Genomic DNA, 12,377 nt, shown 5'->3' with positions numbered 1-12,377 from the left:
TTTTTTTCTATTCTTCCTATCTCTTATTAGGCTGTGTGGGTGTTTTGGGTGGAGGTGTGATAGGGGTAGATTTGCACTATGGTATTTTGGTTTGGAACAGGCTTGATACAAAAGCTAGTTTATTCTTGTTTATTTTTTCCACGTGTTTGTACGCTCATATGGATATGATGTTGGTGCTGATGTTTGATTTTTAAATTTATCATTATTAGTAGAGTTCCTACGCCATTACTCAGGATGAGTAACATATTGTTTCATAATGATAAAGGGACCTTGCCATGTAACACACAATGCATCGTCAAGGTTGTTGATTTACAGTGACCAAGTCAATTTTATTACATGATAAAATGCATTTTTAGACAGTATTTTTGGAATGGAATTATGCGATTCCATCCTTTTTTTCTGTGAACCATGAATGTACTATGCATTCAGTTGTTAACTTCCATTTTTTAAAACATAGCTTATCCAGCAAATTATACCATATTTGAGGTAGGTAGTCAAACATTTGGGAAGATGTGTTGGATCATCCAAGTTTCAGGGCTCAACAGCATTGCCAAGTCACTAGAACGTTTCAATGAAATGTGGAGCTTGCTGGTTAGGCTACCATTTATTGTCCATCCTTAGTTGCCCTTGAGAAGGTGGTGGTACACTGCCTTTTTGAACTACTGCAGTCCCTGAGGTGTCCCTATACCTGTGCTATTAGAGAGGGAATTCCAGGAATTGGGCTCAGTGATAGTGAAGGAATGCCAATATATTTCCAAGTCAGGATGGTGAGTGACTTGGAGGGTAACCTCCCAGTGGTAGTGTTCCCAGGTATCTGCTGCTCTTAAGTTTAATTATTAATGTCACAAGTAGGCTTACATTAATACTGCAATGATGTTACTGTAAAAATCCCCTAGTTGCCATGCTCCGGCACCTGTCTGGGTACATTGAGGGAGAATTTAACATAGCCAATGCATCAAACTAGCACATCTTTCAGACTGTAGGAAAAACCGGAACACCTGGAGGAAACCCAGACACGGGGAGAATGTGCAGACTCCACTCAGACTGTGACCCAAGCCGGAAATCGAACCCCTGTACCTGGCACATTGAGGCAGCGATGCTAACTATTGTGCCACCGTGCTGGCCTCTTGCTCTTCTAGATGATCATGGTCATGAGTTTGGAAGGTTCTGCCTAAGGAACTTTGGGGAATGTCTGCTGTGCATCTTGTAGATGGTACACATGACTGCCACTGTTTGTAGATGGTGAGTGAATGTTTGAGGAAAGGGTAGCAATCAAGCGTGCTGCCTTGTTTTGGATGGTGTCAAGCTTATTGAGTATTGGAGCTGCACTCAACCAGGCAAGTTGAAAATATTCCATTACACTCCTGACTTTGTGTTGTAGACGGTGTGCAGGCTTTTGGGAGTCAGAAGATGAGTTTCTCACTGCAGGATTCTGAGCCTTTGACCTAATGTGATAGCCACAGTACTTATATGGCTAGTCCAGTTCAGTTTCTGGTCAAAAGTAACAAGATATTGATAGTGGGGGAATTCAGTGATGGTAATGCCATTGAATGTCAAGGGGTGATGGTTAGATCCTCACTTGTTGGAAATAATTATTGACTGGCACTTGTTTGGCATGACTGTTACTTGCTACTTGTCAGCCTAAGACTGGATACTGTCCAGAACTTGCTGCATTTGGACATGGACCCATCTTTGCTCTTGAGGAGGTTGTGGTGGGCTGTCTTCTTGAATCCATGTGATGCAGACATCCACAGTGCTGTTAGGGAGGGAATTTGAAAATCTTGATCCAGCAAAACTGAAGAAATGGCTATATAGTTCCAAATCTGGAAGGTGTGTGGCTTGGAGGGGCATTTACAGGACATGTATTTCCCATGCACTTTCTGACTTTGTCCATCTGGGTGGTAGAAAACATTTTTCTTGCTTTCTTTCTGATAGCAACATAGATCCTTTAGTCCAGTGATAGTACTTCTCTGTCTGTAATGAACATCCTGACTATAGTGTTTTGTAACTGTCTGTAAATTTTCTTCTTCCTCATTGAGTAAGTCTCGACATTGTTCACTTTCCTAGCTGGAAATAACCAACTACATTGCATAAAACCTTTCCCCTGTGCAAAAATTTCTGTCCAGTCACATTATAAGAACAAATGTATTACATTATGTGGTTTTCCTGAACAATCCCTCACTCCTCCACCATAATGCTTGGACAATAAAATGTATCACATTATTAAAAAAATCACAAATTCAACCATTAACTTGGCTCCAGCAATTACTTTCCTCTTTTCCATAAGCATCAGGAAGCATTCCATCAAGCCTCAGCAGGGCGGCACGGTAGCACAGTGGTTAGCACTGCTGCTTCACAGCTCCAGAGACCTGGGTTTGGTTCCCGGCTTGGGTCACCGTCTGTGTGGAATTTGCACTTTGTCTGCGTGGGTTTCCTCCGGGTGCTCCTGTTTCCTCCCACAGTCCAAAGATGCGCAGGTTAGGTTGATTGGCTATGCAAAAAATGTTCCTTAGTGTCCTGAGATGCATAGGTTAGAGGGATTAGTGGGTAAATGTGTAGGGGTATGGGGGTAGGGACTGGGTGGGATTGTGGTTGGTGCAGCCTTGATGGGCTGAATGGCCTCTTTCTGCACTGTGGGGTTTCTGTGATATTCTGGACAATAGGTATAGATTTGTTTCTCTGCATATTTAGTCACAGCTACCACTAACTTTCTTTGGCAAAGGAATTTCTAGTCCACAGCGTAAATACTCAGGGAATTTGTTTGTTTGTTTCTGACCCCTATGTCAGCACTATAATTTCCAAGAACATCTCCTCTTGAAATTGTTGCACTCACTTCCTTCTCCTTATTTCTCGGCTCTTCTTCTATTTTCATGCCTTCCCCATCTCACAAATTTTTCAACAGTCAGTCATCCTTTTCTGTGGGGCAGTGTTACAGCAACAAGTTGGAGAAGAAAAACAGAAAAGCAATGAAAAAATAAATGGGAGACAAATGTGAGAAAAGAAGTGAAACAGCAGAGGCAATGAAAGAAAAATGAAGGTGAGGGTGAGAAAAATGATGTAAATGTAGAGGTCTTTCTTCAAAGTAGGAATGAAGAATGAGGGGAGATCTCATTGAGACGTATAAGATGATGAATGGGATGGATAGGATAGAGGTGGAGAGACTCTTCCCACTCAAAAAAGACAGTAGGACTAGGGGGCACAGCCTCAAGATAAAGGGGGGGCGGTTTAGAACGGAGTTGAGGAGGAACTTCTTCACTCAAAGGGTGGTGAATCTCTGGAATTCTCTGCCCGTTGAAGTGGTGGAGGCTGCCTCGCTAAATATTTTTAAGACGCGGGTTGATGGGTTTTTGATAAGAGAGGGGATTAAGGGTTATGGGGAGAGGGCGGGAAGGTGGAACTGAGCCGCGACAGATCAGCCATGATCTTATTGAATGGCGGGGCAGGCTCGAAGGGCTGGATGGCTTACTCCTGCTCCTATTTCTTATGTTCTTATGAAATGCTGAATTCATTTATAGTACCAAGTTGTTGCGCACAGAATGAGTGAGAAAGACATGTTTGCAAATCACGTGCAAATGTAGTACATCCAACTGAAATTGTGGGCAGCACAGTGGTTATTAGCACTGCTGCCTCACAATGCTAAGAAACTGGGTTCAATTCCCAGCTTTGATCATTGTCTATGTAGAGTTTGCATGTTCTCCCTTTGTCTGCGTGGTTTCCTCCCACACTCCAAAGATGTGTGAATTAGGTGGATTAGGTAGCTAGTCAGGGGGACTAGCTAGGAAAAATGCATAGGGTTGTGGGGATGGGGCCTGGGATGGGGTTGGTGCGGACTCAATGGGCCAAATGGCCTCCTTCTGCACTGCAGGATTCTATGATACTGCAAATGCTGGAAGCTAAAAGAAACAGGAACAGAAAATGTTGGAAAACCTCAACAGGTCCAGCAGAAAGAATAGAGCAAACGTTCCACATCTGGGCCAGATTCAAAATGTTAGCTCTATTCCCTTTTCACAGATGCTGTCAGACCTGCTGAGATTTTCCAAGATTTTCTATTCCTGTTTTTGTTGTGACGGGATGGCAAGACAGGTTCAACCTGAATGGTACGGAGATGGAAAAAAACCCCTTCACTGTATTACAAAATCCCTGTAGTATGGAAGGAGGCCATTCAGCCCATCGAGTCTACACTAGCTTGTGCACCTCTTGCTCAGCTGGAAATTGGATGGAAAGTTGTTCTTTGTGTAGTAACATAAAACAGTTAGCATTTTTCTCAGCTTTTTTCATTATCTTTTACATTCCCGTGTCCACTTACAGCCCTCCCCCCGATGGTATAAATCTCTTCTAATTTTCTTTATTCTTAGCTCTGATGAAAGGGTCCTCCAGATTCAAAACGTTGGCTCTATTCTCTCTACATAGACCCTGTCAGACCTGCTGAGGTTTTCCAGCATTTGCTGCTTTTGATTCAGATTCCAGCATCTGCAGTATTTTGCTTTTATTATAGATAGATTCTTGAATGGCAAGGGGATCAAAGATTATGGGGAAAAGGTGGAGAATGAAACTTATCAGCCTTAATTGAGTCTGGAGCAGACTTGGGCTGAATTGCTTAATTCTGCTTCTATATCTTATGATCATACTGTATTGAGTATTAGGGTAGCACGGTGGCACAGTGGTTAGCACTGCTGTCTCACAGCGCCAAGGACCTGGGTTTGATTCCTTGGGTAACTGCCTATGTGGAGTTTGCACATTCTCCCCATAGCTGCACGATTTTCTCATGGGTACCCTGGTTTCCTCCCACAGTCCAAAGATGTGTAGGTTAGGTTGATTGGCCATGATGAATTGGCCCTTAATATTAGGGGGACTAGCAAGGGTAATTGATAAGGTTATGGGGGTAGGGCGTGGGTGGAATTGTAGTCAGTGCAGATTCAATGGACCGAATGGCTTCCTTCTGCACTGTAGGAATTCCAATTCTATGAAAGACTCCTGCAAATAGTTGCGTGGAGTTTGTGCATGTGGAGTCTGTGCCTGTGGAGTCTGCACGGTCTCCCCGTGTCTGCGTGGGTTTCCTCTGAGTGCTCTGGTTTTCTCCCTGTCTGAAAGACGTGCTGGTTAGGTGCATTGACCTGAACAGGCGCCAGATTGTGGCGACTAAGGGGAATTTCACAGTAACTTCATTGAGGGTTACTTGTGACTAATAAATAAACATCTTTTTGCTGAATGACTCTCCACCAACTCACAATGACAACCTCACAGCGTCGAGTCCGCCAGCCAGTGGAGGCGCTGCAGGAGCGGCCGGGGAGCGCGCCTGACGTCAGCGCTCGCTCGCCCCCCCTCCCCCTGCGGTAACGCGGGCCGTGCCCGCGCTCTCCTCACTATGTTATCGAATGCTAAAGATGGCGGATTTCCTGCCGTCCCGCTCCCTCTTGGCCGCTTGTTTTCCGAGCTGTGTCCTCACCCAGCGAGAGGCCGAGCAGCTCCGCAAGAGCAAGCAGATCGACGAGCTTATCTCCCGGGATAAGACCTATGTGCGGCGGCTGGTGAAAATCCTGCTGCTCGGGGCCGGCGAGAGCGGCAAGAGCACTTTCCTCAAGCAGATGCGAATTATCCACGGCCAGGACTTCGATCAGAAGGCCAAGGAGGAGTTCAGAGGGACCATCTACAGCAACATCCTGAAAGGGATCCGAGTGCTGGTGGACGCCCGGGAGAAGCTCCGCATCCCCTGGGGAGACCCCGGCAATCAGCAGAACGGCGAGGTACTGATGGGTTTCGACACCAGGGCGTTGACCGGGGCGGCCGTAGGCCTCATGGAGACGCGGGTTTTCCTCATGTACTTGCCGGCCATCCGATCGCTGTGGGCGGACAGCGGCATCCAGAACGCTTACGACAGACGCAGGGAGTTTCAGCTGGTGAGTAACTCGGAGCCGGTGAGCCGGGGCGGGAGGTGAGGTGAAGGGGTCGCGGGGCTTTCCAAAACCTCTCTCCCCCACCCCACCCCCCGGCCCTGGGGAAAGGAACAAGAAAGCAGCGGCTTCCTGGAGGGTGTGTTCCGAGTTGTAGCTTTGGGCGGGTGGAGGACTTCTCTGGTTAACTCTCAAATAAACTTTAGAAACGAAAACATCCTTCAGTTGGAATTTTTTTTTACGACGTAGGTTCTTCCATTTAGAAATCCGCTCCACGTTATTGTCAAACTTTTTTTTAAAATTCGAAATTATTTTCAGTTAATACCTCCGTAATTTAGTTGGACGGGCAGGCTTGACTACACACAACATACGCGCGTTTATTGGTACGCAGTGTATTAAGGTCGGAATTATCTGGGTTTTTTTAAACATTAAATGTTTCGAGGCTCATCAGAATCCTTTCATCAATCCTGCCCTGGAAAACGTTCGCGACAAAATTAAACACAACCCTGAAAGTCACCAGATTTTTCAGAGAGGACTTTTCGAGTTCTGTGGTTAAGGTTATGTTAAACTACAATCTAGCTTTTATGTTTTGTTTTGACTAACATAAGACATTGTAAAGGTGTACCCATCAATTGAGGAAAATGACTGACCTAAAAGATATTTGTCTGCTTGTAAAGTTTATTTGATCTACCTGGAGGACAAATGTTTAAAATAGTAAGTCTGTCGAAAGTAAAGCTTAATTTTGACTTTAAAATCAGAGCATGGCACACTTATTCTAAACAGCATTTTCCTAGCTAGAACTTTGAGTTAGATGTTTTGAATCAGTGTGCCGTTTGATTTTTTTCAATAATTTAAAAAATATCTTAATTTAGTCTGTTAACTTGGAAAATTTAGTGTTAACTTAAAGTGCTGCAGCATGTATCCCTCTGTCAGACGAATGGACAGTGCACATTTTTCCAACCCTTAAGGAAACTGACAAGCAACATATTTTGAAATTATGAAAATCAATACTTTGCGCATATTCACATTACGTAGTTTGGGCAGGTCTGATTTCAAAGGGGTTTCTTTCGTGTAGGTGGATATAATTAGTAAATGTAGTGAGAGAGGAAGTGAAATCAAAAATAAGTTAAATAATTTAGGACTAACTTTGCTATGAATTGCCTGACTTAAATTATTATTTTTTGCCTACAATCCTATTGCAAAACTGGTACATTAGAATTCACAAAGTGATTTTCCTATATCTGTCACTGTAAACTGCAATTTTCTACTTGCGTAGGTATTTTTTAATTGCACATTTCATCAGCTGGGAGTGTGGGTGGGCTTGGTGAAGCATATTTCTGTAACCACTGACAAAACTGTCACTTTATGATTAATTGATGGGTGCAGTTCAATGAGATGACATAGTATGTGTCTTTTTTTCCTATTCTGAATTTCCATGTGGTCAAAACCTGACAGATTTGACAAAGGTGAGTGAATTGGAGTCTCAGGCAATGCAGGAATATGAATTCCCCCCTTCTGGTGGTGAGCCAATTGCATCCACAGTTTGAGCGAGAGGTACATCCTTTTGGAATAATTTTATTGAAGTTTGCAGGCTGCATGACTTGAAACTCTGCTAAAACGAGTTCTTTTAACCCAAACCAAATAAACTTTGATTTTAATGTAATTCATTCTTCAGATGAAACTGTATTTAAACTGATTTGGGAAATTTATAGATAATTGTAAATGGATTTAGTTCTTTATTGTGATTTTATTGGTCATGTAATTTGTAATATCTAGTCCTTTGCATATCGATCAGTTGTAAAGTTCATTGTTCTTGAACACACTTGTAATACGCTGTAAATATCTAACGTGACGCTTAAAATTGGTTAGGATTTGAAACAGTGTCATCAAATGAAAATGTTAAGTGAACCACTCATTTATTGATTAATTGTATTTGGGTACTAATGTCTATATCTTGCTAGTACTTTTGACGGGAATATGGAATCAATATTTATTTTCTATTGCAATGCTAAGTAATTCAGCTGAAGAGCCATTTGTTATCGAGAAATGCAGGACATTGAATTCCTGCATTCTGGGTGAAGAAGGAAGCATGGCTGAAGTGAGAAGAATCTGGGAAAGGTGAAAGCCAAGCCTTTTTGAAAGCTTTGTAATTATTGGCTCTGTTAAGACGATTATTAAAATATAGGCTCGAGTTGATTCTTAGCATGAAAGGCAGACCAGAGGTTTTAAGGCAAGCAATAAGTAGATCACTTTACTGCTCGCGTGCATGTTACATAAAAATGGATAGATTCTACAATTGATCTACATTTCAGAAAAATAGAAATTTATGAATCTGATCAAATTTTGTTTTTGCTACGTGTTATTGAACCCATCAGTTAAAATCCTTTGAACAATTAAAAGTCATTTATGCAGAGATGTAAATAAAGTACATAGTATCTGTAATTAGCATCTACATCTGACAAATGCAACAAATAAAAAATGACAGGAAAATTATCTTAATCACTCTCGGTCTTTGTCCATCCCACTAACCTGCTGCTTTAATGCTTGCCCATCCACCCCTCCCTCCCTACCCTTGCCGCCCCTTCTGCCCTCCCTTTTCCCTCCTGCTGCCCATTCATCCTCCCTGCCCATCTCACCGCTCCTTCCCTCCACCTCAGCCCCACCGTCTCACCTACCCCTCCCCCCCCCCAAGCCCCACTGCCTCCCCTCCCATTCCCTCCCCCACGCCAGCCCCACTGCCTCCCCTCCCCCCCCGCCGCCTCCCCTCCCCCCGCCGCCTCCCCTCTCCCCTCCCCCCCGGCGCCTCCCCTCTCCCCTCCCCCCCGCAGCCTCCCCTCTCCCCTCCCCCCCCGGCGCCTCCCCTCTCCCCTCCCCCCCCGCCGCCTCCCCTCTCCCCTCCCCCCCCGCCGCCTCCCCTCTCCCCTCCCCCCCCTGCCGCCTCCCCTCTCCCCTCCCCCCCCGCCGCCTCCCCTCTCCCCTCCCCCCCCGCCGCCTCCCCTCTCCCCTCCCCCCCCGCCGCCTCCCCTCTCCCCTCCCCCCCGCCGCCTCCCCTCTCCCCTCCCCCCCGCCGCCTCCCCTCTCCCCTCCCCCCCGCCGCCTCCCCTCTCCCCTCCCCCCCGCCGCCTCCCCTCTCCCCTCCCCCCCCGCCGCCTCCCCTCTCCCCTCCCCCCCCGCCGCCTCCCCTCTCCCCTCCCCCCCCGCCGCCTCCCCTCTCCCCTCCCCCCCCGCCGCCTCCCCTCTCCCCTCCCCCCCGCCGCCTCCCCTCTCCCCTCCCCCCCGCCGCCTCCCCTCTCCCCTCCCCCCCGCCGCCTCCCCTCTCCCCCTCCCCCCCGCCGCCTCCCCTCTCCCCCTCCCCCCCGCCGCCTCCCCTCTCCCCCTCCCCCCCCGCCGCCTCCCCTCTCCCCCTCCCCCCCCCGCCGCCTCCCCTCTCCCCCTCCCCCCCCGCCGCCTCCCCTCTCCCCGCCGCCTCCCCTCTCCCCTCCCCCCCCGCCGCCTCCCCTCTCCCCTCCCCCCCCGCCGCCTCCCCTCTCCCCTCCCCCCCCGCCGCCTCCCCTCTCCCCTCCCCCCCCGCCGCCTCCCCTCTCCCCTCCCCCCCCGCCGCCTCCCCTCTCCCCTCCCCCCCCGCCGCCTCCCCTCTCCCCTCCCCCCCCGCCGCCTCCCCTCTCCCCTCCCCCCCCGCCGCCTCCCCTCTCCCCTCCCCCCCCGCCGCCTCCCCTCTCCCCTCCCCCCCCGCCGCCTCCCCTCTCCCCTCCCCCCCCGCCGCCTCCCCTCTCCCCTCCCCCCCGCCGCCTCCCCTCTCCCCTCCCCCCCGCCGCCTCCCCTCTCCCCTCCCCCCCGCCGCCTCCCCTCTCCCCTCCCCCCCGCCGCCTCCCCTCTCCCCTCCCCCCCGCCGCCTCCCCTCTCCCCTCCCCCCCGCCGCCTCCCCTCTCCCCTCCCCCCCCGCCGCCTCCCCTCTCCCCTCCCCCCCCGCCGCCTCCCCTCTCCCCTCCCCCCCCGCCGCCTCCCCTCTCCCCTCCCCCCCCGCCGCCTCCCCTCTCCCCTCCCCCCCCGCCGCCTCCCCTCTCCCCTCCCCCCCCGCCGCCTCCCCTCTCCCCTCCCCCCCCGCCGCCTCCCCTCTCCCCTCCCCCCCGCCGCCTCCCCTCTCCCCTCCCCCCCCGCCGCCTCCCCTCTCCCCTCCCCCCCCGCCGCCTCCCCTCTCCCCTCCCCCCCCGCCGCCTCCCCTCTCCCCTCCCCCCCCGCCGCCTCCCCTCTCCCCTCCCCCCCCGCCGCCTCCCCTCTCCCCTCCCCCCCCGCCGCCTCCCCTCTCCCCTCCCCCCCCGCCGCCTCCCCTCTCCCCTCCCCCCCCGCCGCCTCCCCTCTCCCCTCCCCCCCCGCCGCCTCCCCTCCCCCCCCGCCGCCTCCCCTCTCCCCTCCCCCCCCGCCGCCTCCCCTCTCCCCTCCCCCCCCGCCGCCTCCCCTCTCCCCTCCCCCCCACCGCCTCCCCTCTCCCCTCCCCCCCCGCCGCCTCCCCTTTCCCCTCCCCCCCCCGCCGCCTCCCCTTTCCCCTCCCCCCCCCGCCGCCTCCCCTTTCCCCTCCCCCCCCCGCCGCCTCCCCTCTCCCCTCCCCCCCCGCCGCCGCCCCTGAATAGGTGTAAGTTGAGAGAGGTGGATCCTCATAGAAACCTAGAATATTGTAGGCCCTTCAGCCCTCAATGTTGTTCCAAGATACATCCAATGTCAAGATCAAGCTATCCCCTCCCTATAATTCTGGGGTGCTCCATGTGCCTGTCCAATAACTGCTTTAAGTTCCTAAAGTGTCCAACTCCACTATCACAGCAGGCAGTCTATTCCACACCCCCACCACACTCTGAGTAAAGAATCTACCTCGGACATTTCTCCTGTATCTCCCAGCATGAACCTTATAGTTATGCACCTTAGTAGCAGCTACATCCACCCGAGGAAATAGAGTGGATGTGCAGAGACTATCAATCCCTTTCATGATCTTATAAACCTCTATTAAGTCACCTCTCATCCTCCTCTGCTCCAAAGAGAAAAGCCCCAGCTCCCTCAATCTTTCCTCATAAGACCTACCCTCCAAACCAGGCAGCATCCTGGTAAATCACTCCTGCACTCTCTCCAATGCTTCCACGTCCTCCTTATAATGAGGTGACCTGAACTGAACACAATATTCCAAATGTGATTTCACCAACGTCCAGTATAGTTGCAGCACAACCCCACAGCTCTTAAACTCAAACCTCCTGTTAATAAACGCTATAAGCTTTCTTCACGGTTCTATCCACCTGAGTTGCCTTTTTCAGAGATCTCTGGATATGAACCCCAAGATCTCTCTGTTCCTCCACATTCCTTATAACCCTGCCGTTGACCCTGTAATCTGCATTCAAGTTTGTCTTACCAAAATGAATCACCTCACACTTATCAGGGTTAAACTCCATCTGCCACTTTTTGGCCCAGCTCTGCATCCTATCAGTGTCTCTTTGCAGCCTGCAAGAGCCCTCCACCTCATCCACTAGTCCATCAATCTTGGTGTCGTCAGCAAATTTACTAACCCACCCGTCAGCCCCTTCTTCCGAGTCATTGATTAAAAATCACAAAAAGCAGAGGACCCAGCACTGACCTCTGTGGTACATCGCTGGTATCTGGCCTCCAGTCTGAAAATTTTCCCTCCACCGCCACCCTCTGTCTTCTATGATCCAGCCAGTTACTTATCCAATTGGCCAAATTTCCTTCTATCCCACACCTTACCTTCTTCATGAGTCTACCATGGGAAACCTTATCAAACACCTTACTAAAATTCATGTGTACAACATCAAGTGCTCTACCTTCGTCCACACACTAAATTATCTCCTCAATGAATTCAATCAAATTTGTGAGGCAGGACTTACCCCTTATGAAACCGTGCTGACTATCCCGAATTAAACTGAATGTCTCGGTTTTATGGTTGCCTACCTAATGCAATCAACCGTGAGGCTTTTGATATTGTATACTTAATCCATTGTGGGATTGAGCCTTTGACTCAGGGTTCTGGAGTCTTGAAAGTTGGTTGTGTTAGACTGAATTCCAGATTTAAGAGCGAAATGCAGATGTTAGACTCTAATTTGCTACTCAAACTCAAGCGTGTAGAAAACCAATTATTGGAGCCTGTATATCTAGATGCATGGACAAAAAGTATATATATTCCCGATTCTCATCTGAGTTTTGTCCCTATTGAACCAAAATACCAACCAAAAACTGTACTCTAGGAGTTTCATAACTTTTTGCCATAGATGTTTCATGCTTTGAGATTGGAAATTAAACTTGATTGCAGTTAATCCAATGAATCCTCCTGCTCTACTGGAAATTAATGCTTTTCAATTCATATAGTGCTCGATCCTGACTTCTTGTAATGTGGCAGAAAATCTTGAATTAGATTGGTAGCTGACTAATTTGTTGAACATTTTGTGCACAGCACGACTGAGATTTGAGCTTTCTGTATTTTAAAATGATACT

General features: G+C 49.5%; 1 protein-coding gene across 2 annotated transcripts in view; it reads left to right on the top strand.

Annotated features, from left to right (window-relative positions):
* Positions 1–5,339: 5,339 nt before the first annotated feature.
* gna13a (guanine nucleotide binding protein (G protein), alpha 13a) overlaps positions 5,340–12,377 on the top strand; it is a 464,418-nt gene continuing 457,380 nt past the window's right edge. For both annotated transcript variants that reach the window (XR_013889186.1, XM_080209573.1), the window contains exon 1: positions 5,340–5,897. Coding sequence is in view for 1 of the 2 variants with exons in the window: in XM_080209573.1 (XP_080065699.1) it covers positions 5,376–5,897 (522 nt within the window). In the remaining variant the exon portion in view is untranslated. The remainder of the gene's footprint in view (positions 5,898–12,377) is intronic.

The sequence above is a fragment of the Carcharhinus amblyrhynchos genome, chromosome 21 (assembly GCF_965287045.1).
Source record: "Carcharhinus amblyrhynchos chromosome 21, sCarAmb.v2.hapA, whole genome shotgun sequence".
Lineage (NCBI taxonomy): Eukaryota > Metazoa > Chordata > Chondrichthyes > Carcharhiniformes > Carcharhinidae > Carcharhinus > Carcharhinus amblyrhynchos.
This window is presented reverse-complemented; position numbering and strand designations above follow the sequence as displayed.